A 26786-nucleotide genomic window follows, 5' to 3' on the forward strand; every position below is an offset into this window, starting at 1 on the left:
AAAACCTGACTAGGTCCTAACTGTGAGCCCTGATGTGATTGAGTGGGAGTTTGACCTTGGATTCATTTGCATTGGAAATCAAATGACTATTTGGTTTTGAGGACTGTAATGAGTCTCTATCTTTGTTCCGGCTGGGGAGAGGGGGGATAGTGTGATACAGTGAAACTCTCCTCTCTGTCTTCTGCAGGGCTATAGAAATGGCACACTGCCTAGGGTGAGATGACAGTCTTTGTTACAGGGATAGTGACTGAGTGCTGGTTTAACACCATGCTTGCTGGGGAACGTTTTTATCCCCTGAGGGATGTACTGTTCCTCCTGTATCCACATGTATCTGATCCTCCCTGCCATACCACAGTAGAGATATCACCTCTCGGCCGGCTCTCACCTCCACACCGCTGCTTGTGTGACAGTCGTATTAAAGTAGATAGAGCGATTTATTCAGACTGGGTGACCGCTAGAACACACTGGCTCGTGCCGTCTTCAAATCTGCCTAGATTTTAATGACCTCATTTCCAAGGGATGTCTGAGAGACACGTATATGTATGAAATGGTACACTTATTTTACTGTACATCAGCTGCATAATGGCTTTGTATTCAATTCCCGGGAGACTGTTTGGACTGGAACATTGTTTCACAGCTTAATTAGGGGAAGTTTGTGTGCATCGGCTTTACATAGCAGCAGTTGGTGAACTCATTTGGAAAGCGCTCATCATCTTTTGTAATTGGCTGTCTAATTTTTTCTGTCAGCACTGGTATTGGTAGAGTGAATTTACAACAATTATCTATCTGTTCATGTGGGTTTTCGCTGGGGAGGACATGTGGGTGCAGTTTAGGAAGGGCTGAGGAGGAGGACTTTTGCTGGTATGATGCTGCAGAGTTTAAATTAGTGGTGCTAATGAAGAGAGGATGGAAAATGGGGGAGGACAGGAGCGAGACCCTTTTGCCATTTTTATTCATAGAGATAGTTGAAACAGGAGAGGAAATGGCAAGAGGGGCATGATCAGCAAATATCACGCATGAAGTTGGACTCAAACACGCATCCTGCCACATGACGCCCACAGTGTGATCCTAACCACTGTCATGCCCTGAGCTATTTAAGAGATTATTTTGCCTTTCATGACAGAATTTGCTCATGATGTTTTTATATGATGATGATGATGATGACGACTTAAAGATGAAGTATGCAAATATATATATATATATATATATATATATATATATCAGCCCGTTCTCATCCTAGGGCGTCATATATTGACGCTTTTGACATTTCGTCTACATCGAACGCACATGGCACCCTTTAGCGTCAATATGAGACGCAGATAGAAATGGGCCAGAAGGCGCCTCCTAGCGGTCTAACCCTATCCCTACACTAGACCTAAACCTACCCATAACCGAACAAAGCTCTGTGCGTCTCATATTGACGCTAAAGGGTGCCATGTGCGTTCGATGTAGACGAAATGTCAAAAGCGTCAGTATTATGACGCCCAAGGATGAGAATGTGTTGCATATATATATATATATATATATATATATATATATGTATATATGTATATATGTATGTATACACTACTGTTCAAATGTTTATGGTCAGTAAGATTTGTTAATGCTTATCAAGATTGCATTTATTTGAATATTTATTTCGAAAAAATTTGGGGAAAAAATGAAATATTATTCAAATGTAGTTTTAACCATATTGCAACTGCTTCCTATTTGAAAATATTTTGAAATGGGAATTTTTTAGCCATTACTTTTTTCATATTTCATATGATCCTCAGAAATCATCCTAATATACTGTTTCTTTGAGTGGTCTGACTTGGTCGGACACGACAATATTGACTCAACCAATGGTGCGGCTTTGGAGCGGCACTTCCTGGCTGATGGGAGGACTGTGTTACTGCTTTAATTATTTCTGTAGTTCTTTGTGGTACCAGTAGAGATGTGGAAGTACACACAGTGCTTCTGATAGCATTTAACAAGAAATTTTAATCCACTTTTCATTAGATGACAAAGCCATGTCAAACTGAAGCATTTAAGTAATATATCACTTTTTTGTTTGTTTTTTACAGGGAGGTGTAAGTGGTCTGACCAGCTTGCTGGAGTTTAATGACAATGGCTCCAACCCCAACATCCACTTTGAGATCCTGGGCACCAACTACGGAGAGGACCGTGGCCGTGGAGTCAGCCGGGTAAGAGACATCACACTCAGACCCACAATATCGCTTCCAGAAACACAATTGTCTTAATTCAAAGAGCTTTTGGATTTTAATTGATAATCACAGAAGCCTAATGAATTCCATCAGCCTCCCTCAGAGAGGCGCAGTGCATCAGCACACTTTGTTTATCAGTTTTACTGTTGTTTGCTCGTCTGTTCATCACGGCTTTGGTGGAGTGAGGAGGTAGTTAAGCAGCAGTAACATAAGAGTCGCCCCCCAGTGATCCGCAATATAATTAATCTGTTCTTTCCATTCGTTTGTCTTTAATTACTTTAGTCATATTTATGTGTATTTGCTCATTCAAATATCGGTCCTAATCTGTCTCTGTCTTCCCCACGGAATGTGGATCAATTGCTCATGACAGAACGGCAGCTTTGGAGCTGAATAATGTGCAGATCAGTCCACGCTCCTGGATGGGGATTCCCCAATCTCCTCCCGTCTGGAGAAATAAGTTGGACTTGTTTATTTAGCTAGAATAAATGAAACATTTGATTTGTGTCAGTTGCTGATCAGTAAGTCATTTATACATTCCTTGTGGTTGCACAAAAAACACTCTTTGGCAAATAAGCACTTTTTAGTATTTAGTAGGAGGGTACATGTATTCGTCCCGAACCGTACAGTACAGATGTCACGGTTCGGTGCATGCAGTCGCACGACGAATCCTAGAATGCGGCGTACGTGGCTGTGCAACAGTTTTCTACCAGTAAAGTACAGAAGAAGAGACGATTGCTCTATGTTTACATCTCTAAACCAGTGTTTCAACTGCGGAAAGATATCAATAAAACAGTTTGAGAATATCTCACATAGCATTACCTCAGGCATTTAGTGTCAACAGCAGGTTAGTTCGCTAGAGAAATGAACTCTAGAGAGAAGCATTTCGTATGCACTATATTAGCCTATTCATTTACTTAAGGGGAGACACCCCAGGTGAATAGGGAAAAAAAATTAACTAATAGATATCAGCATGAAACTTCCCCAGTTGATTACTGACATTAAGACAAATATCTTTTGTATTACAAGTTTTTAGAATATTTATGTTTAAATATGCAAATGAGGTATTATCTCATTAAAAATGCGCTAATTTACATATATTTCCAGAAGAGAAATCTGAACATTGGATAAAGCCAGATTCAAAATTCTTGTTTCATTTTGTTGACATGTTAGAGTCAAAGATTTTTACAAAGGGGATTTTGGATATCTCTTTTATCACTCCATTAATCAGAAAAGACTGTCAACAGCCAAAAAAATCCAGTTTCGCCCCGTTTTTAGGTATAAAATGTTGTATAAATCAGAATCTGAAGGATATATGAACAAACCCCTCTGTAAAAAACCTTAAGAATATAGATAGGAATACAACTGGAAAGTTTGGTTTATGTAAGTGCTGCTGAAGTGGAGATTTCTGGCTCAGAGTATAAGAAAAAACCCATTTTGAGAAAACGGCCTTTAAAGATTTGTATTGTAAAAATTCATACTTTTTTAGTGGAAACAACTATTTACAGAAAAAATATCTTATCAACTCATTAGCAATCGACAATACAAACCACATCAAAACTTATATAACATAGCATTTATGGCCTTCAACTGAACCGAAGCCCAGTGAAAAACAATCAAAAACACACTCTGGAAATGTCAGAGCACGTCACGTGATGCATCTGAACGAATCACGTTGTCAGAAATTGACATCAGCCAATGAGATTTCGCTTTTAGAGTTAAATGCCCCATTGTACTTTCACGATTGGTTGCTGATAAAAAGGAAATGACCATATTTGGATCCGACAGCATTGTACAGGAGAGAGAGAGCTTTCCAACGGTATATGTGATGACAGTGTGCAGACAGCGAGGGATGATTTAGAACGCCAACTTTTGTTGAGTTTAGGAGAATCTACAGACGCAAATAGACAAAGTATAGTAAAATAAAGACCTAAATGTGTATTTTGGACTTTTTTTCACCACAAGTCTGAAAGAAGACATGTTATTGAAGACAAATAGTCCAAAATTGATCAGTGAAAAAAACAAAACAATGTTTTTGCCTGCCGTGTCTCCCTCTTAGTATTAGTAATGTCTTGATTTTGTTTAAATAAATTTGTCATGAAAACAAGTTATGACAGCCACTGTTTAAATGATTATATTTAAAAAATAAATTGGAGTGGAAAATTTACTTTATAATTAGATTTAGAAATTAATGCAAAACCTGCCTTATGTGCAATTTACATTTCATCTAAAAATAAATTGCAACTAAATTTAATAATTTGGGCTCTGTTGTTAATTGTAATCTTTAATATTATAGTAATGTGTAATTAAGGGCTCCCCATATAGTTTACAGTATAGGTAAGAGATTTTGATTTATTCGTAAGAAATTTTAATTATAATAGAATTTATTTAAACGCTAATACACATTTGTTAAAAAAAAAAGGAAAAAGAAGAGTTTTCTGAACCATGACTTCAATACTAAGGTGCATACCGAACAGTCATGTTTGTTTACCGTTACACCCCTAGTATTTAGGGTGAAAACATCTGAGATTTTTCGCTTTCTTTTCTACAATTTTGTTATTTGTTATGCAGTAGTGAAAAACGAATTAAAATGAACACCACTTGCTGCTGCACTATTAGGTTATATCATAATTTGCAAGTGCATCAGAACAGCAAACAGTATGAATATGGCCACTGGAATTGGTGTAAAGAGGACACCCAAAATTAGCACGCAAAAAAACGACGAACTGCAACATAACACTTTTTTGAAAATTAATTGAATGATCTTAAAGGGATAGTTCACCTAAAAATTGCTGAAAATGAAAACATGATTTTAGGATGAGATTTTGAAGCCCAAAAAAGTGCATCCATTTATGATAAAAGTGCTCCACACGGCTCAAAAAAAAAAAAAAAAAAAAAAGAGGCCTTCTGAAGCGAAGCGATGCGTTTGTGTAAGAAAAATATCCATATTTAAAACTTTATAAACTAAAATAACTAACTTCGGACAGACGGCCGTTCGCATCGATTTACAACGAAGAGTAACCCCTGACCTGGCATGATGTATTGATGAACGAAGTCTAAAACGAGAATTTTTAAAGAGAAATGTTGGAGGATTTCGATATAAGAGAAGAGGGGCTCAAGTTTGTTCTCCAACCCTATTTGTTGGGGGCGTCAAAGCTTACGTTACTCCTATATTGCATCAGGGGTTACTCTTTTGGCATAAGTCAACTTTTGTAGGCCGTCTGCCAGAAGCTAGATATTTTAGTTTTTAAAGTTGTAAAAAAAATTCTTACAAAAACCCATCACTTTGCTTCAGAAGGCCTTTATTTACCCCTGGAGCCGTATTGATTACTTTTATGATGGATGGTTGCACTTTTTTGAATTTCAAAATCTCATTCTTATAAAGCTTGGAAGAGCCTGGATATTTTTTTTATATATATATATATAACTCCAATTGTGTTCGTCTGAAAGAAGATAGTCATATACACCTAGGATGGCTTGAGGGTGAGTAAATCATGGAATAATTTTCATTTTTGGGTGAACTGTCCCTTTAACCCATGCCATTGTAGGTGATGTGCACAATTCAAACCATCTACTAAAGACAACTTCCAACTCGAGCATCTTCTAATGAAGTGGACAATTTCTAATCAGAAATTTGTATATTTGTGATCTAGAGTAAATGGCAAGGGAAAAATAGCTGAGCGATTCAAATGGTATAGGAACTAATGAAAAGCACCAAAATACAGTTTTATGACTAGTAATAAATATTTACTTTGAAATATTTTCTCAGTTCATCCATTTTGTGTAGCACGGTTTTAATTTTGGACCCTGGGTTTAAACTACAGTAAGTAAATGTTGTTGGCTGGTGTATTTGTCTCTTTCCTGCTGATGCTTTTGAAATCCCCAGCCCAGTCCAAAGTTTTTAATGTGCTCTAAAGAATTGTACAGATCATCAGACAGCAAAACTTGTTGACATAGTGTAGATTGTGTGTCTGAAGTGACTTGGATCTGATAGAGTGGGATGTTAATCAGAAGGTCAGTGATTGTCCTTGAGGACTCAAGTGTGCCAAAGTCAACAGTCAACCATCAGACAACAGTCGAGTCCTTAAATGATGCCACTTCCTCTTAACCACTGGAACCTCACTGGAACCTTTCTGCCATCATGCACAAATTAAATTGTCAGATTTCATTAAAGATAATAGTCTCTGACATAAACAAGATCAGCACTGCACTTCCAAAAGATGAAATAAATATTTAAAGTACAAAGTAATTAAATTAAGCAAGTTTCTTTTATCAGAGTGGATAATTGTTTCAGAAGCAATGCTTTTTCTATGCAATTTCTTTCTAGCAATGCTAGTTCTGCACACTACTGCTGGGAAAGCACACGAAGCAACAATATAAAACTAAAATATTAAAACTAACTGTCTGTCTATCTATCTATATATCTATATATATATATATCATTTTCAGTTTTTTCAAGTCTCAATTTGGCTTAAGTAAATTTATCTTGTTTTAGTGATGTTTAAATATTTTACTGATCTGTGCCATTTTAGTCCCTCTTTTTTATAAAGACTCTCATGCATTACTTTTGCAGTGAACAATCTGTATTTACACTGGCTTGATAATATTCAAACACATAGTATAAATACACGGAAGGACAGTTCTTCACAAGTACTGTACATATGTTTAAGCCACTTGTGTTTTAAACATCTCTTCAATTACCTGCTGTGTTTACAGACATGCCAGTATGTGTTTCCACACTCTTGTTGACATTGACCAGAAACAAAACCTGTTTAATGTGACCACCTGCTAACACATTAGTAGTAGTTATCTCAGCTACCTCCTGTGAGGGGGATGTTCTTCCAGCCTGTTGAAAATCGCAGCTAACACACTTGAGCGTCTTTCTAAAAGAACTTTGCAGTTTTTCACTCCGCAGTTTTTCACTCCACAGTTTTAGAGTGTCACAAGGGATTGCACAACCTTTGCTCTCTTTTCATATGGTCAGTTGTCCTGGACATTATCAGTCACTTTTGAACTGCCATTTAATGGCTTTTGTTTCTAATGTAGACTTGTTGCCGGGGTAATTGGTGTGAAGTTGACTCCAGGGTTAAGAGTGATGTCAATATTTCAACATCCTGTTTTATATCCTTCCAGTGACACAGTATTCTATTCAGAGATTCACAGGGTGGATAGTGAAAATGATTTTGATTTGATACAAATTATATTATAATAATAATAATAATAATACCTTTTATTTATGGGCGCCTTTCAGGGCACTCAAGGACACCTTACAATATAAAACAAGGCAATAAGTACAAAACATACAAAACACATTGATGCAACACATCATACAATCATTTCATTAAAAGCTATTCTAAAAAGATATGTTTTTATCTGAACTTTAAAACTGGAAATTGAATCCATTTGGCGAATGTGCAAGGGTAATGCATTCCACAGCTTAGGTGCCACACAACTAAAAGCTCTACCACCAAAGGAACTCATCTTGAAGTTTGGCACAGACAATAAGTCTGCAGAAGATGATCTCAAAGATCTAAGAGGTGTATACAAGTGAAGAAGATCTGACAAATATTGAGGTGCCAGATTATGAAGTGCTTTAAATGTAAGGAGTAATATTTTATAATGTACACGAAAATGAACAGGAAGCCAATGTAGATGGTAAAGAATTGGAGTTATGTGTTCGAAAGAACGTGTATGAGTTACAATTCTGGCTGCTGAATTCTGTATTAACTGTAGTCTGTGAAGTTGTTTTTTCGGAATCTCGCATAAAAGGGAATTACAATAATCAAGCCTAGATGTATCCAAGGCATGAATAAGAACTTCAGTACACTGTTGAGAGAGTGAAGAACGAAGTCTAGTAATATTACGTAAATGAAAAGATGCAGTACGTGAAATATTATTAATATGGGAACTAAAAGAAAGCAAACCATCAAAAATAACGCCAAGACTTTTCACCTGGTTAGAAAAGTTAACCGGGCAATTATCAATGAGCAAGGGGAAAGATTAAGCTTTAGATAAAGCAGACCTAGATCCAACAAGAAGGGCTTCAGTTTTACCTGTATTTAACTTAAAAAAATTATTAGTCATCCATATCTTAACATCCTGCAAACATTTAGTAAGGTTAGAAGGGGGATGAGAAGCATTTGGTCTTGTGGATATGTAAACTTGTGTGTCGTCGGCGTAGAAATGAAAATAAATACCATAGAAACGAAAAATTTAACCAAGGGGTAAAATATAAATAATAAATAAAAGCGGACCCAAAACTGACCCCTGCGGAACGCCGTGAGTGACCGAGACAGGCTCTGATTGAGCAGTCTTAATCTGTACAAACTGTTTCCTGTCACATAGATAAGACGAAAACCAAAGTAAAACATTATTAGCTACTCCAATGCAGGCCAATCTTTCGAGTAAAACTGAATGACTAATAGTGTCAAAGGCAGCACTAATATCTAAAAGAATAAGAATAGACAGGAAACCAGAATCAGCAGCCAAGAGAAGATCATTTGTAACCTTAACAAGAGCTGTTTCTGTACTATGGTTCGATCTAAAACCCGACTGAAAATGCTCATAAATGTCGTTATCTTGCAGATGTGAATCTAGTTGAGTTGCTACTATTCTTTCAAGGATTTTAGATATAAAAGGCAGGTTAGAAATGGGCCTATAATTATTTAGATCATTAGGATCGGCACCAGGTTTTTTGAGAATTGGAGAGATAGAGGCCATTTTTAATGATGAAGGAACAGTGGCAGAAGATAATGAAGAACGTACTATAGCTGTAATAATAGGAGAGATCGAATGAATACAAGACTTAACTAAAACAGTAGGTAAAGGATCGAGTGAGCAAGTAGAAGACTTAGACTTTGTGATCAACTTAGTGATGGAGTCAACTGAAGGCAGCTCAAAGTTAGAGAAAGTTTTAGCAGGGGCAAAAATATGATTATGTCCAATTTGATAATCACTAGACATTAAATCAGAATTAAGTAGTTCTTGATGAATATTGTCAATCTTAGATCTAAAAAAATTTGAAACAGGTACACATTGATTGGGAGAAAGTGAAACAGTATTGTGAGGTTTCAACAGTTTGTTAAAAGTACTGAATAAAGTCCTTGTATTACTTTGTCCATTGGCAATGATATTTGCATAAAAAGATGATTTTGCGCTTTCCAGCTCAGCCTTGTAAGAAACCAGATGCTCAGAGTACATCTGTTTGTGTACTTCAAGACCAGTTCGTTTGCATAGTCTCTCCAGTCGGCGACCTAAAGCCTTTTGATGTCGAAGTTCCGGAGTATACCATGGAGACGAGTTGACATAAGATACAATACGAGTTCTCACAGGAGCAACATTATCAAGTATTTGAGAAAAACTATTGTTATAAAAATTTACCAAATCAGATGTAGAAGAATTAAAACAACACTTGTTTACAGAGTGATCAATCATTCCATCCAAAACATTAAGATCAATATTCTTAATATTACGAAATGAAACAGAGCGTTGAGACTTAACTTTTGCCAATGGAAGAGAAATATTAAATAATATAGGCTTATGATCTGAGATAGAAGATTCAATAGAGGTAAAATTAAAAGGCTTGACACCTGAACAGCATACAAGATCCAGAATATGTCCCTTGTTGTGTGTTGGAAATTTAACAAACTGCACAAGGTCAGCACTATCCAGAATTGATTTAAATTCATTATACTGAGTGTTAGTAGTATTATCAAAATGAATGTTAAAATCTCCCATCAACATGATGTTCATTCATGATTATATGCATAACCTTTTGAGTGACAAGTTAAATTTAATTGTTTCTGTGTTTTAAATTATTCAGATGTGAATAAGATGAGTTATTGTTTCAAGCTATAGGCTACATTAGATTTTGAATCCTATATTTTCAATATGGTTTAAAAAATGTTTGGACCCTACTCTGTAGACACCAATATGTAGATGTACTGTGTACATATCTCCATTATGATGGTTCAAAGCAATATGTCATAATTAGTTTTACCACCATGCAAGAATTAGTTTTCCACATCATTAAATCCATTGGCTACATTCAGCTTACCTCTCTTTATATCAAAACATCTAAAAGCTTCACTGTGGCGTAATTGCTCGATTAGCCATTTTGGCTAATCATCCGTGCTGGGATACAAAATATTCTTTTGTTTTAGCCTTCATTGAAAACGTATTAGCGCACAGGTCGGGCAGTCAGTAGGGAATATGCAATGGAGTTTGCGCTAATGTGAGGGTCCACTGAGCCGGAAGAGGTGGGAAAATTTGCAGAGAAAAAGAAGAGGTTAGATAGACGTCACTGGGATTAGAGAGTTAGGAAAGTCTATTACTAGCCAGCTTAACATCCCATCAGCATCAGCAGCTCATTAACTGTGTATGACCATCAGCAAGCGCCAATGTAGTTAAAGCTTACATATGTGATTTCGAACATATGCTACATCATTAGAATAGAAACATACATTACTGAAAGTTTGGGGTCAGTAAGATTTTCTAAATATTTTTGAAAGAAGGTCTCTCTTATGCTCACCAAGGCTGCATTTATTTGATCAAAAATATAGTAAAAATTGTATTGTTGTGTGTAATATTATTACAATTTAAAATAACTGTTTTCTAGTATTAAATATTATTATTTTTCAAATAAAAAGCCAAGCTGAATTTTCAGCAGCCATTACTCCTTCAGAAATCATTCTAAAATGCTGATTTGGTGCTCAAGTAACATTTCTTATTATTACCAATGTTGAAACCGGTTATGCTGCTTAATAACTTATAAAGTTCAAAGAACAGCATTTATTTTAAATAAAATAAACGTACTGACCCTAAACTTTTAAACGGTAGTGTTTGCATTAGTATGCAAATGTTGTACCTCTTTAAATGTACACTACATAATTTGCAGTTCTCTATCACCATCTGTGGTTGAAGTTACTTGCAGTGGAAAATATTTCAGTTCTTTATCAGTTTTTTCAAGCAGATTAATCTGATGGATTGAGGTTTCCTTCAAATGTGTGGCCCATTAGTTCAGATGTTATTTAGAAGACAAACCTGCCCTGAAGGACCCCCAGAACTGCACATTTTGTATGTCTCCCTTGTCCGCAGAGTCTAGCAGAGGTGTGTTAGATGAGGGAAACATAAAAAAAAAATGTGCAGACAATGCTGGAGGTCCTTCAGGACAGGTTAGAAAGCCCCTGATCTAAACCATGTGAGCTTTTTCATTTAATATGATTCTTTTCCTTCATTCCCTGAAAGAAAACGGACCTTAGATGAAGACAGCAACACGTACGTGCGTATACATTGTGGATTGACACATTTCACAGTCACAAAACCGAGCTTGCATAGCTAAAAGCGCATGTTTTCACATACTTAGAGTTTGTTTCAGGTCTTAAATGCTTTGTAGCTCACTGTTGAGAACGATCTGTTATGTGACTAGATAAAGTCAAGCCCTCAGGGTACGGCCAGAGTTGTACAGCATGACTTTGAGTGTGTTATATTAATATTCGGAAATGGCACCCTTTCGACTGGGGGATGTGCATTAATGTGTTCGCCGACTCGCAAGGCAAGGTTGTAGAAGTGCCTGTGTTAAATATGTGAAAACTGTACAGTGGGGAAAGAAATCCCCTCGGGTCTGACTCCCCATTTCCCCCAATTTTCCATTCCATTAGGTAGATTCAGATGTTCTTTGAGGGGAGCTGTCTGGGCCTGTATGATTGGAGATGGAGAGAGTGCGAACGAGCAAGGCTATCATTGATTTGTGGTGCTTTAGAGACATGCTTCTTTTTTTCTTCTTTTTTTTGGCACATTTTGTCTAGACATCTCCCTGTAGATTGCCAATGTGTTAAATGCCTTGAGTTTCTCTCTTCAACCGCAGCCCCTCTTCAATTTTCCAAGAGTAGAAAAGATATTGTCCTCCGCATGTGTGACACGGATTGTATTATCATATTGTTAAAGGATGAAGTAATTGAATAGATATGGGAAAAGAGCTGGGCATAGCAGCGCTTTTGTTCATTGCAGTCCCATATTTATTTCCACACTAGTCCTCACTTCCACTTTGTAGGCTTTTACTGAGATCTATTACTTTTTGTCCAAAGGCGAAAATGCTCTTATTCTATTAAGCAAAAGTTTCTCTTGTCCAGATGTAGAATTTGGCTAGAAGAGTTTTTGAACTTTCAGATCAAAATCCTATTGTATTAATGAATGTGGGTTATGATATGAATATAATGTCAGGTTAAACCTATTTTGAGGTCTTTTACTTGAGCTGCCAGCATAATCTTTTTTTTCTTGAAGCACTCAATTATTGCATATCTAATGGGGTCATGGTTTACTTACATCAGAAAAAATCTCTTTTACCCATTTTTGAATGTTATTTAATGGATATTTTCTTGTATCCAAAGGTGTTGTCACAGTTACAGTTGTTGTGAGAATTCTGAGATGAAAAAAGTCATTTAAATTGGAATCCATGCAGGAATTTTGTGTGAGTGCGAAATTTTTAGCTAATGTGTTCGCAACTTAAGGCTTGGTGGTTCTTTTTTTGCAAATACCACTACAATACATTGCAAGGTTTATGGATGTTTCCACCAAAATACCATACAGAAAAAAAGACAATAACAGTTGTTTCTTTGTGTGATATTTTACATAATTTTCAAATACAAATTAATGTACAAAATGTAACTTAGATGTTTATACAGAAATCCAAATAAGCGATTTTTCCATTACACATTTCTCCAGACTGTGATTGCGCTTTGTACGTTCTCTCCGTAACATGTTTCTCTGTAATGTGATATTGTTCTCTTTGCATATTCTTGTGCAATGTTTAAAAGAGAAATCTAAAATCATTCCTTTTTCTTCATTATTTATTTATGGCTGTGTATTTAGTGTTTGTATTGTGGCTGCACGCTGTGAATAGTCGTAAAGATAAACATCTCTTGCTTTCCCACAGAATGAATGTCCCTCAGTATAGAGAAGTGTAGTCCTCAAAGCAGAGCTGCACGTCACCGCCTCGACTTCAATGGAACAAATATCTGTTGTGGCACTGGGAAACATCTTAGACCTAGAGTGAGCGAAACATCCATTTTGGGTGATTTTGAAAAGTACAGAGAACCCCTGTGATCGTTATTTATTTATGATGCTGTTTCGCAGAGAACTTTGGCAAGAATAAGAGACTTTGCTAGAAAATACAGGGATAAACAACTTTTTTTTTTTTTTTTTTTACAGAAGGATGATAGAAACACACGTGTACATATATGAGCAATATCACACAAGTAGGAGTGCGATATGGCTCTTTATCAGCATGGCTGTGATTACGTCACACAGGCAACTGTTTTCAACTTTGATAATAACAAGAAATGCTTCTTAAGCACCAGCATGCTGTTTCATGTTAAAAGATCTTCATTAGTCTGATTGCTACAGTAATGTTGCATCTCTAACATAATGCAGTAACAAATGCATTTGCAGTGAGGGTGTATTGAAGGCTGTGGTCGCAGGTTCTAGGTCAGACCCCCAGTGTGCCCTCCTGCAGTCTTCCAATAGAATTACAGCATGTAAACCAGAGGATTACCACAGACAGTGCCGTTTAGACTCTCCATGCCTCTGTGGATCAGCGCATTCCCATGTTCCTGCTCCAGCCGGATTAACACAACCAGTCCATCTCCTCACCTCTCCATACCTCAGCGCCTAGACTTGCCAGTTGTTTCTCTCACTCTCTCTCCTTTCCCCCTTCTTTCTTCTGGTTCTGAGGCTCCTCTGCTTCCTGCTGGTAATTACCCGGTGCTGATGAAGCCTTCAGAAAAAAAGCTAGTGTGTGCCACAGGTGCTGGCTACTTTTCTAAAGGTCAAGCAAAGGTGCGAAAGCGACAAGTGTTTTCATCAAAAAAGCTAAGTATACTGTTGATTCAATGCCGACTCTGAAACCATATGTCAGAAAAATTCATAAAAGAGAAACATGGCTGTTCGCTCACCCATTCTTCAATGTAATGCCCAAGGCTGTTGTCTGTACTGGAAAAAAAAAGGCAGGAATCATGTGTCCTTCGAATGACTTGAATGCACCTCTTCTGTGATGAGTGATTTTTTTTATTTCAGAATTTAAAATTCATTGATATTTTTGGGAAGCAGTTTTGTTAAAATTATATTTAAAAAAAGATTTTGTCTGTCAATCCACTGTCATAAAGAGGACATATTGTGTCAAGGTCGGTAAGTCTTTTTAAATATCAGTTCATTTGAAGTAATTTGTTTTATTTATGTGGTGCAACTCCCCAAAAATGTTAACTTGAAAATACAGTATATTTTAAAACCTATTATACTGTCTATAACCTATTATAATCAAATATATTCAAAATGTAAATATATGATTACCTTGACCATACCACATGACGAGTAGTAAATATATATAAAAAAAAGATCAGGCATAACATTATGACCCCTGACAGGTGAAGTGAATAACACAGATTATCTCTTCATCATGGCACCTGTTAGTGGGTGGGACATATTAGGCAACAAGTGAACATTTTGTCCTCAAAGTTGATGTGTTAGAAGCAGGAAAAATGTGCAAGCATAAGGATTTGAGCGAGTTTGACATGGGCCAAATTGTGATTGCTAGACGACTGGGTCAGAGGATCTCCAAAACTGCAGCTCTTGTGGGGTGTTCCCAGTTTGCAGTGGTCAGTATCTATCAAAAGTGGTCTAAGGAAGGAACAGTGGGGAACCGACGACAGGGTGGCCAAGGCTGGGTGGCCAAGGCTCATGGATACACGTGGGGAGCGAAGGCTGGCCCGTGTGGTCCGATCCAACAGACGAGCTACTGTAGATCAGATTGCTCAAGAAGTTAATGCTGGTTCTGATAGAAAGGAGTCAGAATACACAGTGAATGGCAGTTTGTTGCGTATGGAGCTGCATAGTCGCAGACCAGTCAGGGTGCCCATGCTGACCCCTGTCCACCTCCAAAAGTGCCAACAGTGGGCATGTGAGCATCAGAACTGGACCACGAAGCAATGGAAGAAGTTGGCCTGGTAAGATGAATCACATTTTCTTTTACATCACGGGGGTGGTCGGGTGCATGTGCGTCACTTACCTGGGGAACACATGGCACCAGGATGCACTATGGGAAGAAGGCAAGCCGGCAGAGGCAGTGTGATGGTTGGGGCAATGTTCTGCTGGGAAACCTTGGGTCCTGCCATCCATGTGGATGTTACTTTGACACATACCACCTACCTAAGCATTGTTGCAGACCATGTATACCCTTTCATGAAAACGGTATTCCTTAGTGGCTGTGGCCTCTTTCAACAGGATAATGCGCCCTGACACAAAGTAAAAATGGTTTAGGAATGGTTTTAGAAGCACAACAATTTGTTTGAGGTGTTGACTTGGCCTCCAAATTTCCTGGGTTGACGGGTCAGGGCTGTTTTGGCAGCAAAAGGGGTAAAAATACCAACACAATATTAGGAAGGTGGTCGTAATGCAATGACTGATCGGTGTATATTCCGTAGGTCGCTAGGTCTTTCTCCAACCCTCCCCATCACATGCCTTGCGACTCTCACACACACACACACACACACACACACACACACACACAGCAGCCACTTTATTAGCTACACCTGCTCGTTAACACAAATATCTTATCAGAAAATCACATGACAGCAACTCGATGCATTTAGGCATGTACAGTAGACATGGGGCGTTTCTCAATACCAAGTACGCAAACTTCGGACTTGCCAAGTTTAACTCAGGAGAACGAACTCTCAAGGATGGGAGGACGCAAGTCTGGTAATTCTGCAAATGGAACAGCGGCGTTCTTGATAGCGTCACTCAGCTCGCTGTGGCTACTTTGGTTATCTCTTTATGTATATTTTAGGCAACAATAAAACGAAATATGTTATAAAACACCAATATGCCTCTTTTCAATTTTTATAAAAAAAAATCTTAAACATTTTAATAACCACACAAATGTGGTTCAGGCAGCGCGTACATTGATTATCTTCACTGCATGCATATTTATAACAAGATTTAATATAAAACACAACCCTGCCTCTTTTTGTTTTCATTTTAAAAAATATGAAACATTATATTTATAATATTGATCATTATAACTGACATTTAACAAAAAAGAGACAGGATTGTGTCATTTTTTTTTATTATGTAAATACCGTGAAGAGAATCAGAGTACATTTGCACATATTGCCTGAACTACATGTTATAAATATTATACCTAAAAGGTATAAGAAGCTATACAATAAGAAATTAAGTTAACGATTCAGTCAAACACAAGTCAGCTCTCTTGTAGGCTACGGCGTTAAATTCAAATAGCCTAAATGTATAAAGTTATGAAACTTCACTTTGACCTCAGCCAAAATGATTTGCCAGGGAACAAAGTACAGTATAGATTAATTAGACTAAAGATTGTCCGTTAGATATACACAAGATGAATTAAGTCTCATGTTTAACCACTAGACTAGAGACATCAGAGCCAGCGGCAAACGTAAGAAGGACTAGCTGAGGAAAGGCTGTTCCAAGAAGGGTTAATGAGTGCTGAGCTCCCGTTGATGGCCTGGATCTCACAATTCCGAAATAGGCACTATATTTATAAATTAACCACAGATTTGAGCTTTAAACAACTATATTCTTTGCCTCAAAAACTCTTAAAACTACATTTTGTGACACAATAACAGTAGTATTTTTAAATTACGTGGGTTTTCTTCTCTGCTATTGATGCCTGCTGGTTGGTGCGAGATGCATTCTGGGATACCTAGCTGTCTCAAGTCCGCACAAGTCACCTCTCCAATGCATCTTCGATAAAAGGGGAGGATGACGATTACATCCAGAGATTTGAACTGTACTTGGCTAGATGTGAACTTTGAATTGGAAATCCACATGAACACAAGTACAGACAAGATCTCATATTGAGAAACAGCCAATGTCAAGACAATCCGCTGAAGTTCAGACTGCGCATCCGAATGGGGAAGAAATGTTATATAACTGACTTTGAATGTGGCATGGTTGTTGGTGCCAGACGGTTTGAAGTAGATGGGCTACTACAGCAGCAGAAGACACCGGGTGCCACTCCTGTTAGCTAACATCAGGAAACTGATGCTATAATATGCAGTGGTAAAAACTTTGCTTGGTCTGATGTGAGTCTATTTCTTCTGTGACATTCAGGCGGTAGGGTCAGAATTTGGCGTAGACAACATGAAAGCATGGATCCATCCTGCCTTGTATCACCGGTTCAGACTGGTGGTAGTGGTGTGGTGGATATTTTCTTGGCACACTTTGGGCCGTTAGTACCAACTGAGCTTCGTTTAAATGCCACAGCCTGCCTATGTATTGACCATGTCCTTCCCTTTATGACCACAGTGTACCATCTTCTGATGGCTGATTCCAGCAGGATAACATGTCAAAAAGCTCAAATCACCTCAAACTGGTTTCTTGAACATGACAATGAGTTCACTAAACTCAAATGGCCTCCACAATCACCAGATCTCAATCTAATAAAGCATATTTGATGTGACATTTGCATCATGGAAGTACAGCTGACAAATCTGCAGCAACTACGTGATGCTATCATGTCCATATTGACCAAAATCTTTGATGAATGTTTCCAGCATCTTGTTGAAACTATGCCACAAACAATTCAGGCAGTTCTGAAGGCAAAATTAGTTCAAACCGGCTACTAGCAAAGTCTACCCACTTTATTAGGTAGACTTAGCTAGTAGCCAGTTTGACCTCATTTTGCCTTTAGAACCGCCTTTATTCTTTGTGGCATAGATTCAATAAGATGCTGGAAACATTCATCAGAGATCTTGTATGTTTTAAAAGAAATAAAAGTTTTTGAAAACCGTATGAAACCTTGAATATAAAGAGCACATTACTAGCTTGCCAAATCAGTATGACTTCCTTTCTTCTGTTGAATTTCTGAAGAAAATCCTGGCCACCTTTTTTCAATATAATGATATAAAGTCAATGTGGTATTGTCATTATTCTGTCATTATTTACACATCCTCACGATGTTCCAAACCTGTATGACTTAACTACTTTTATGGTGATTTAAAAAAGTATGGAAAATCACCATAAAAGTAGTTCCGTAAGTCATACAGGTTTGGAACATTGTGAGGATGTGTAAATAATGACAGAATAATGACAATCTCAAAACTCGTCATACTTGTCATCTGTTATTCTTGAGAGGAGAGAAGAGAGGAAAAAAAAGAAAAAAACATTCACAATCATACAGTATGTTCCACTATAAATGACCCCTTCACGTCCATCCCTGTAGTAAGTGTAATTAAAGTGCATCTTGGCATCAAGATCAGTGTTCTTTCCAGGTGCTCCCTCCAGGGAGAGATGGAGCATGACGCCACAGTTAGACAGCAAAAGTGCACGACTGCATTCCCCTGAGAAAAAGCACTTAGCAAACCACAGCCTGAAATATTCAACATGGCCACATCATTATCTGCTGGCAGGAAGTAGAGACTACATCATACAGGCTTTATGATGTGGGCTAATCCCATCTAAAGAACATTTCCTCGTGACTGAATCAGTGTGTCCCTGAAGCCCACCGCCTCCGGTTCATGCAGCAGATAAAGAGAGGATGCAAGGATCCGGGGTCAGGATCCCACAAGTCTTTCGGACTTTCCCGTTCTGCTGCCTCATAATACTGTTTTGGGGCAAGACTTAAGGGCTGCATCAACTTCAAAACTGCTTTAAATATAAAGGAGAACTGCTTTAAATATAAAGGAGAGAGGCTTTCGCAGTCATTCCTGTCTCCTCCTCCTCTGCTTGTTGGTCTCTCACTCGCTCACTCCTTCGCTCTCCCTGGGAGGCATGTTGTTGGAGAAGGTTGAGTCAGTCCACACTCTGTCAATGTCTTAATAGGATGAGGAGGAAGTTTTTCACAGTTGCCCTAGATATTGCTGAAGGGGATGATAGTGTGTACCCAGCTCTAATTTTAACGCGCTAGTAAGGAAGGAAGTACACTCCATTTCAGATCTTTACTGATTTAAACATCATATGGATGCGAGCCCTTTTTTTTTTCAGTACATATGCAAATGTGCGTGAACAGACAGAATTAGATCAGGACAATATCTAAATTTCAACAAGGCACATTTTCTTCTTCTTTTTGCTCTGTTCATTTTGCATCATTCTCTTTATAATCTTTATAACCATAATTAATATATTCTGTTTTGAATAAGATTTTTCTAATTTGGTAAATAATATTACTTTTTAGATATTTTTCTGCATCAAACATTGCCATTCATTACTTGCTTCAGGCAAAAATATTTAAATAAACCAAAATGTTAAATAATACACTCTTGATTTAATAATAAAAAATAGTAATTTATTATTATATTGTATAAATAAACTTAACCTTAAATACAAATAATAAAACTTTTAATATAACCCATAATACTATAAACTGTGAAGTGGTATGGATTATGATAGTATAGATTAACACAATGCTTGTTATATCCATCTGGTTATTTTCTTTGTGTGTGTTTACTTTAAGTTACAGTTTGCAGAATTTTGTGTCTTGTAAACATTATACAACATAATTTAGATCTGGCCTATTACAAACAGCAAGGCAGTGAATACAGAGCTGTCTTTGTTTTATATAAATAATAATAATAATAAACGTTTCCCCCCAGGTAATTACATTTCTAAAAAAGAATTATGAATAGTGGTAATGCTTGCTGTAAGCTCAAACATGGTCTTTCTGGGAACTTCAAAAACTAATTAGTGAACACAGTGAATACTTTTAAGTGATGAATCTTTGACTTTGGTGCGGTTGTACTCACAAATGTTCAATCTCAATTTATAATTGTTTTTAATCTTCTTTTTTATAAACTAATTGACTTTGTTCACAAAGCTTTATTAAAATAGCACACACGTTCACCTTTCTGAAGCCCTGTGCTGTGTATGAAGATTAAATATTAAATAGATTGGCTTTAGTCCAGCATTACAGTCAAATTCATTATTGTTTATCGAATCATTAGTTCAAATTAATATTTCAGTTTAAATGATAATTGTGTTTACAAAACTCTTTTAATCATAAACATATTTTCATTAACTTTTTTCACTTTGTAATTATTTTACGAATGTGTTTGCATGCATCAATAATTGTCAATTGTGAGTTTACTTACAGCACTTTTACTCTTCATGGATTAATTATAATTGATCTCAGGTAAAGCAGAATAACCTCTAACATAACCATATCCTACTCCAATTAACAAAAGAAAGTCTGTTCGTCTATAGGAAAACAGCTACAGATATTAATTTACCCAAAGTATAGTTGGGTATGTTAGATGTCTGCTTTCCCATGGGAAATTATGTGTTGTAAATTGAATTGGGAGGTATTCCTAAGTTGTTTTTGAATAAATCGGCCCAATGATAGAGAGGAGTTGTTCAGGAGACCTGTTTGGTGACCTACACTGTAAAAAGTGATCAGTTGACTTAACTTAAAAAAAGTAAGGAAACCCGTTGCCTTAAAATTAAGTAACAAAAAAATGTAGTTATGTGAACACCACTTTATATGTCAAGATGTCAACATAACTAAATGTTTTCAATTACGCATGAAGTTTATAGGAAGTTTCCTATAGGAATCACTTTATATTCACAACCACACATGACAAATGTATTTTCTTTTTTTTTTCTTTTTTTTTTCTTTTGTTCTTAATACATTAGATTTGGTGTTGTAAAGTATTCAATTTATATTATAATACTATGAATATTATTATAATTGTACAGTATATACATATTTTAAAGAAATAGGTTATTATAATATAAATAGTGACCGCTCTATATGTGTATGTCTGTCTGTGTATATATATTATTAGAAACAGACAAAAGGAATCCTTGGTAACGTTAGATGGTACATTTCTATATCAGTGTTTGTAGAGGATGGCGTGTCCTATAAGTATAAGCATTTTCTATATAATTACCTCGCTTGACTCTTAGAAGACTTTGAGCATAATTGTAAGTTTGCTGCAAAATTAAAGTCCACTCATCTATTTTTGATGGCAAAGCCACACGTCAGCCAGCGTATTGAGGTGTTTTTGAAATATACATGCAGAGATGCTTGGGATGACTTTGACTTAAGACGACTGTCATGATGATGGTGTTTATGTGGTTAATAAGCCTGTGGGGGCATTCATGCTTTGGCTGTTTGCATGACAGGTGCTGCTTTGCATCGTCAGCATTTCGTTTATGTCGATTGAACCACAAACTACTTGTGAAGTACTGTTTACAAATTGCCTGAGGCAGGGCTCCATCGATATGACCCTGCTTGCAATATGTTAGTATAGTGATGCATCTCATAAAGTCCCAGTGGAGCATCCTGGCAAGGAAGGGCATAACTGCTCAAATTAATTGCTAGACACAGGTGGTAATCCTGAGAACATGGATTCAGTGAGGTGAACTCGATAGAATTGCAGGTCAGCATTGACAATATGGTAATTGCTTGGATGGTGTGTCTTTAAGTGAAAACAGAGAAAACAGGCCTAAAAATGTTTTATTTATTTTTTCTTACTAGCTCTGTAAGACAAGTTGTTCAGATTTTGTACGTGCTTTGCACTGTCAGAATTTGTATTGGCGTCACGACAAAATATTTACATGCATATTTAGTAACAAATTTTATACGTATAAAAAAATACAGATTTTATTTTTACAAAAACAGACAAAGTTTGGGCTTAGTAAGATCTTTTAATGATTTGGAAATGTCTGTAATGCTTACCCATGCTGTATTAATTTCATAAAGTAAAAACAGTAATATTGTGAAATGTTATTACAATTTAAAATAACGGTTTTCTATTTTAATACATTTTAAAATGTTATTTATTTCTGTGATGGCAAAGCTGAATTTTCAGCAGACATTACTTTAGTGTCAGATGATCCTTCAGAAATCATTATAATATGCTTAGAAACATTTCTTACAATTGTCAATGTCGAAAGCAGTTGTGCTGCTTGTTATTTTTGCGCTGCTTAATATTTTTGCTTCATTTTTTTAAGCCGTGATTTAAAAAAAAATCGGGATTCCTTAATGAATAGAAAGGTCAGAAGAAAAGCATTTATTTAAAGTAGAAATCTTTTGTTACATTATAAATGTCTTTACTGTCTCGTTTTTATCAATTTAATGCTTCGCTGCTGAATAAATTATTCATTAATTATATATAAAATAATATAAAAACGAACCCAAATTGTTTACAGTAGCTGTAGGTTTTTAATTTTCTATAGTAAAAAGAATTTGCAATAATATATGTTTTATATTGTATTTTGGGATATTTTTATTTAATTATTTTCATCATTCACTCATCTTCATGGTTTTCCAATCCCATGTGACTTCCTTCTTTAGTGTTCTGAAGAAGGCTGAAAGTCATACAGGTTTTGAACGACATGAGGATGAGTAAATGATGACAGAATTTTCTAACTTCCCCTTGAAGAGCTTTTAAAAAAAACAAATATGTCACTGGTAAAATATGTACTAAAATCTTTGCTTTAAGACACTATTTTAAGACAGGAGCGGGTGATAAATGGCAAGCTTATGAAGACACCTTGCTTGTGGTGATCTTTGCATTGACTTTCCTCTGCCTTGCACTACAGCAAAGTGTCACATCATCACTCTAAGAGGTTATCGAAACCCTGGCATTACCAGCCATGAGGTCGCTCATATCCACACTTCACCTTTGAAACTATCTGCTAACTCCAGCTCTGTGGCGGTGGCGGCAATCGCATGTGATGAAGATGAACAGATCCATGCGTGAAGTGCAGAAACGGCCAGCGCAGACAGCGTTACGCCCGCACACAAAATGTGAATGTGCAGAATAGAGCGAGGCATTATGGGATGCTAATGGTGTCATTCTCTTGCCAGAGAGCTTGTTTCTATTCCGCAGTGAGAAATGAGCTCTTATCTGTCCCTCTGAAGATAAGAGGCAGAATTCTCTCTCTCTCTCGCCTCTTTTTTGCTTGAAATTTACAGTACTGTTTTTTTTTTTTTTCTCGGGATGAGGCAGCTCACCCCAACTGTTAGAGGATGACAAACATTCTGCCACTGGTTTGAGATTCAGCATGCAAAACAAATTTTAAATGACAGAGGCACACTATGTCACACCATGGCCTCAGAAGAGGGGTACTGGAACTACACACTAAACCGCCAAAGAATGATAGTTCTGCTTCAGCAATTGTGACAATGATACTTTTTAGGGCACTCTTATTTGAACGTCGCCATTTCGGCCTGTTGTGATTCTCACTGCTCCCAGAAGTCAACATGATGAGCGATGAGTCCAGAGAACAGCATTTATTTAAAATATTATTTTTTTGTAACATTATAAATGTCTTTACTTTCACCTTTGATCAATGTTACACACTTTTAATTAAGTCCTGACAAAAAAACAACAACAAAAAAAACACCGACCCCAAATTGTTGAATGGTAGTGTATTTTGGGGTATCTTGCTTTTATTTGGCAGTGTAATGTGTCTATTTCATGCTTTTAAAGTGATAGTACACCAACACATTTTTTGAAAATTCTTTCATAATTTACTTGCCCTCATGTTGTTGCAATTCCTTCTTTTGTATTCCATGAGGGCTTGGAACAACGCGAGGGTTAGTAAATGATGAAAAATAAATTTGTTTTTGGGTAAAATCTATAAAAGACAGTACTTTAAGACAGGAGCAGTTGGTAAATAGTCGTCTAGTCATCTACCTCCTAGAATGCTCTGATTTGAACATTGCCAGGTCGGCCTGTTGTGTTTCTCACCGTTCCCAGAAGTCAACATGATGAGCGACGAGCCCAACGGTCGATGGATGTGTCGATTCGTGCTGACGCAGTCAGCGGCAGCGATTCAGCAATACGGCTACATGTATTCCCTCGGTGGATAATATTTTATTGATTAGATGAGGCTTGAAATTTCTCACAGGCATTTAGCATCCCTCGCTTGCTGTAAATATAGCTGTTATGAGTTTATGTAGACATGCTCAAGAAGACCTTTATCAGATATTGCAGATTCGGCTTCCATGGACAGTCTCTGGGTTTTATATTATATTGTTGCGCAATCAAACCATAATTACCGATTTTAGACTCGCATTTGCTTTGGATCTGCTTTTCAGGGACACTCTTCAAAAGTCAATTCCTTGAGATCAATACGGAGACACTTAAAAGCATAGCAGTGTCCTTAACCTCAAAAACATTCGTTTTAATGAATAAACCTTTGTGAATCAATCAATTATACATCATAAAAACATTCCACCTGCTCCCACAAGAGAGGAAATGGACTGATAAAAAATGTTTAATGACTGAAATTGAAGGTTGATTGTCTATTGAATTGTGCTATTTTATTAATGCATATGAGTAAAAGAGACAGGAACAACATTCTTTCTCTTTTTATATTTGCACCAGAAAACGATCTATATGGAACAGCCATTCTATAAGATCAAGAGTGTCCTGTTATAGCTGCGTAGACATCCAGTTCAAGAGAATCAATTTACTTATAAACATGAGTCAGACTAGTCCTTTCTCACCTTCAATTACGTGCATAGATCAGTTTTAACTGTGTAGACCGGTAATAAAAAAAAATCCCATCTTGGATTTATTTTTCACTATTATATTATGTTTCTATTATATTGAGACATGACTATACATTATATAATGCATCAATTGTCGAGTCATCTATGTTCTTCCTAATCACATGAGGTTTTAGATCTCAGCTTTCTATGTAGGGAACAAGACTGCTCACTAGGTTTTACTTTAGAACAGTGCATTTGGATCTGGGTGTATTGAATTTCCATGTTAATATTCTGGACTGCCCAGCCCCATGGCTAGCTGGCTGAATTGATGATAAGCCACTAAAGGCAGAGTACCTATGAGAAGAATGAATAAATGATCTCAAAGGTTAGCATACAAACTGTTTTCTACACAAAACTTTTTGCAGGATCTTTGAATGCAGCTTGAAATTCAACTATATCAATTATTGTCAAAGAAAATACACACATACACATGCTCGTACCCCTTTGAGCCCATTCATATTTCAGGTGATTTTAATTACATAATGATAGTTAGTAGGCTGGTACTTCAGACAGATTTGATAAGAATGAACTTAAAATGGCTGCCTTGGGTTAAAAAAAAGCCCCCAGCGCCTCTGAAGTGGATGGTTATGTAAAGGCTCTGTCATATTAGCTTCCATGGGATGGTGTGTACGCTGTCTAATCCCAGTCTAAATATTATGCTAATGACTAGCCAGAGCCCATGATAATACGACTCATGGTGTGCAGTGTTATGTTGAATTGATGTGTTTCAAACCTCTCGTGTATGAAGGTGAGCTGCATTACCTCTCAGATCCATTGAGGGTTTTTTTTTGTTAGTTTGTTTGTTTGTTTTGTTTTAACAAGGTTGTTTTGGTGCCATGTTTATGAATGCATAAAGGGTGACATTTGTATTGCATGGACAAAGCATGACATTTGTACTGGTACAAAGCTGGACATAGAAGCATATGCGTCAGCTTTTTATTTGATTTTTTTGGTGCAATTTGTATTCTGTCATAAGAGTACTTTCTTGGGAAACTTCAAAAGCATCAAAGTCTTTTACATTCCTGCCTTTCAAACCCCTTCATATCATGTTTTGATTGAGCAGGAAAATCTTTTTCCAACACTCTTGCAGGGTACCCGGAAATTTGTATCTCCGTGGAGAGGATTTTTTCACAGGTTGCTCGACGTACTTCAGGAAGTATTGCTTTTGTCTCTATGCTATTGTTTTATTGGGCAAATAAATCAATAGTTGTTTTCTGTTATTATCCGACTCGAGGAAAAATGAGCACAGTAGGGCAACAAATTGTTTGTTTATGTGGCACACATTAGCTAAGTGTAATTAGAGTTTGGTGAACAGATTTGTGCTTGGGTATTAGAGCATAGCCCTAAATTACTCGTCTAAATCATGATTGTTTGCTCCTTGCTGTGTTTCTATGCAAAAGCTTGTTTGTTTTTTTGTCGCTTGTTCGTGTGTGTGTGCGTGTGTGTTCCTGTGTGTTCCTGTTGCATTGTAATAGTAATTGATTTTTACATCGCTTTTCTTAAGCGGGACTAACTTATGTTTACTTAACATCAAAATGTGAGATATTCAGCAAATTTGGTGAGTCATAGTCTGATTGTAATCTTACTGTAATAACCAGAACCAGATAGGTGTGCGTGCGTGCGTGCTTGTGTGTGTGTGCACGTGTGTGTGCGTGCATGTAGCACAAGTATAAAACATCTGTTAATAGTGCAGTTCTTCAGTTAAGACAGGCATATTACTGACAAATGACATTCATTTTCCATACAGGGCACACAAAATATAAACCTAAAATCCAGAAATGTTTTCAGACAAACATTTTATTTGCCAGAAATGGTCTACTACAGGAACATAGCACCTCTTGCTAAGCTTTAAGTAAATTTTGTTTATATAGCCCAATACCACTAATCTCAATCCAAACAACATCCATCTGTTTTGTTTGAGCAATTGAAAATACTGCTTTATTTTCCTAAAAATAATTAGAAAGATCTAAAGTTTTATTATAAATTATTAAATTATAATGAAAAAAAATCTGTGACGGTAATTTCTTACTCTTTGTCAGGAAATCCTATGC

General features: G+C 36.7%; 1 protein-coding gene and 1 long non-coding RNA gene across 6 annotated transcripts in view; one reads left to right on the forward strand and one right to left on the reverse strand.

Annotated features, from left to right (window-relative positions):
• grid2 (glutamate receptor, ionotropic, delta 2) overlaps positions 1–26786 on the forward strand; it is a 438477-nt gene that overhangs the window by 294685 nt on the left and 117006 nt on the right. For all 5 annotated transcript variants that reach the window (XR_014211127.1, XR_014211128.1, XM_082188355.1 and 2 more), the window contains one exon: positions 2067–2186. Coding sequence is in view for 3 of the 5 variants with exons in the window: in XM_082188355.1 (XP_082044481.1) it covers positions 2067–2186 (120 nt within the window). In the remaining 2 variants the exon portion in view is untranslated. The remainder of the gene's footprint in view (positions 1–2066; positions 2187–26786) is intronic.
• LOC309512698 lies at positions 3122–5253 on the reverse strand. Its single transcript, XR_014211148.1, has 2 exons — positions 4900–5253; positions 3122–4517 (listed from the first exon to the last, which is right to left on the reverse strand). It is a non-coding gene; the product is annotated as an uncharacterized lncRNA (long non-coding RNA).

This window comes from Leuciscus leuciscus, assembly GCF_965113295.1.
Source record: "Leuciscus leuciscus genome assembly, chromosome: 13".
Lineage (NCBI taxonomy): Eukaryota > Metazoa > Chordata > Actinopteri > Cypriniformes > Leuciscidae > Leuciscus > Leuciscus leuciscus.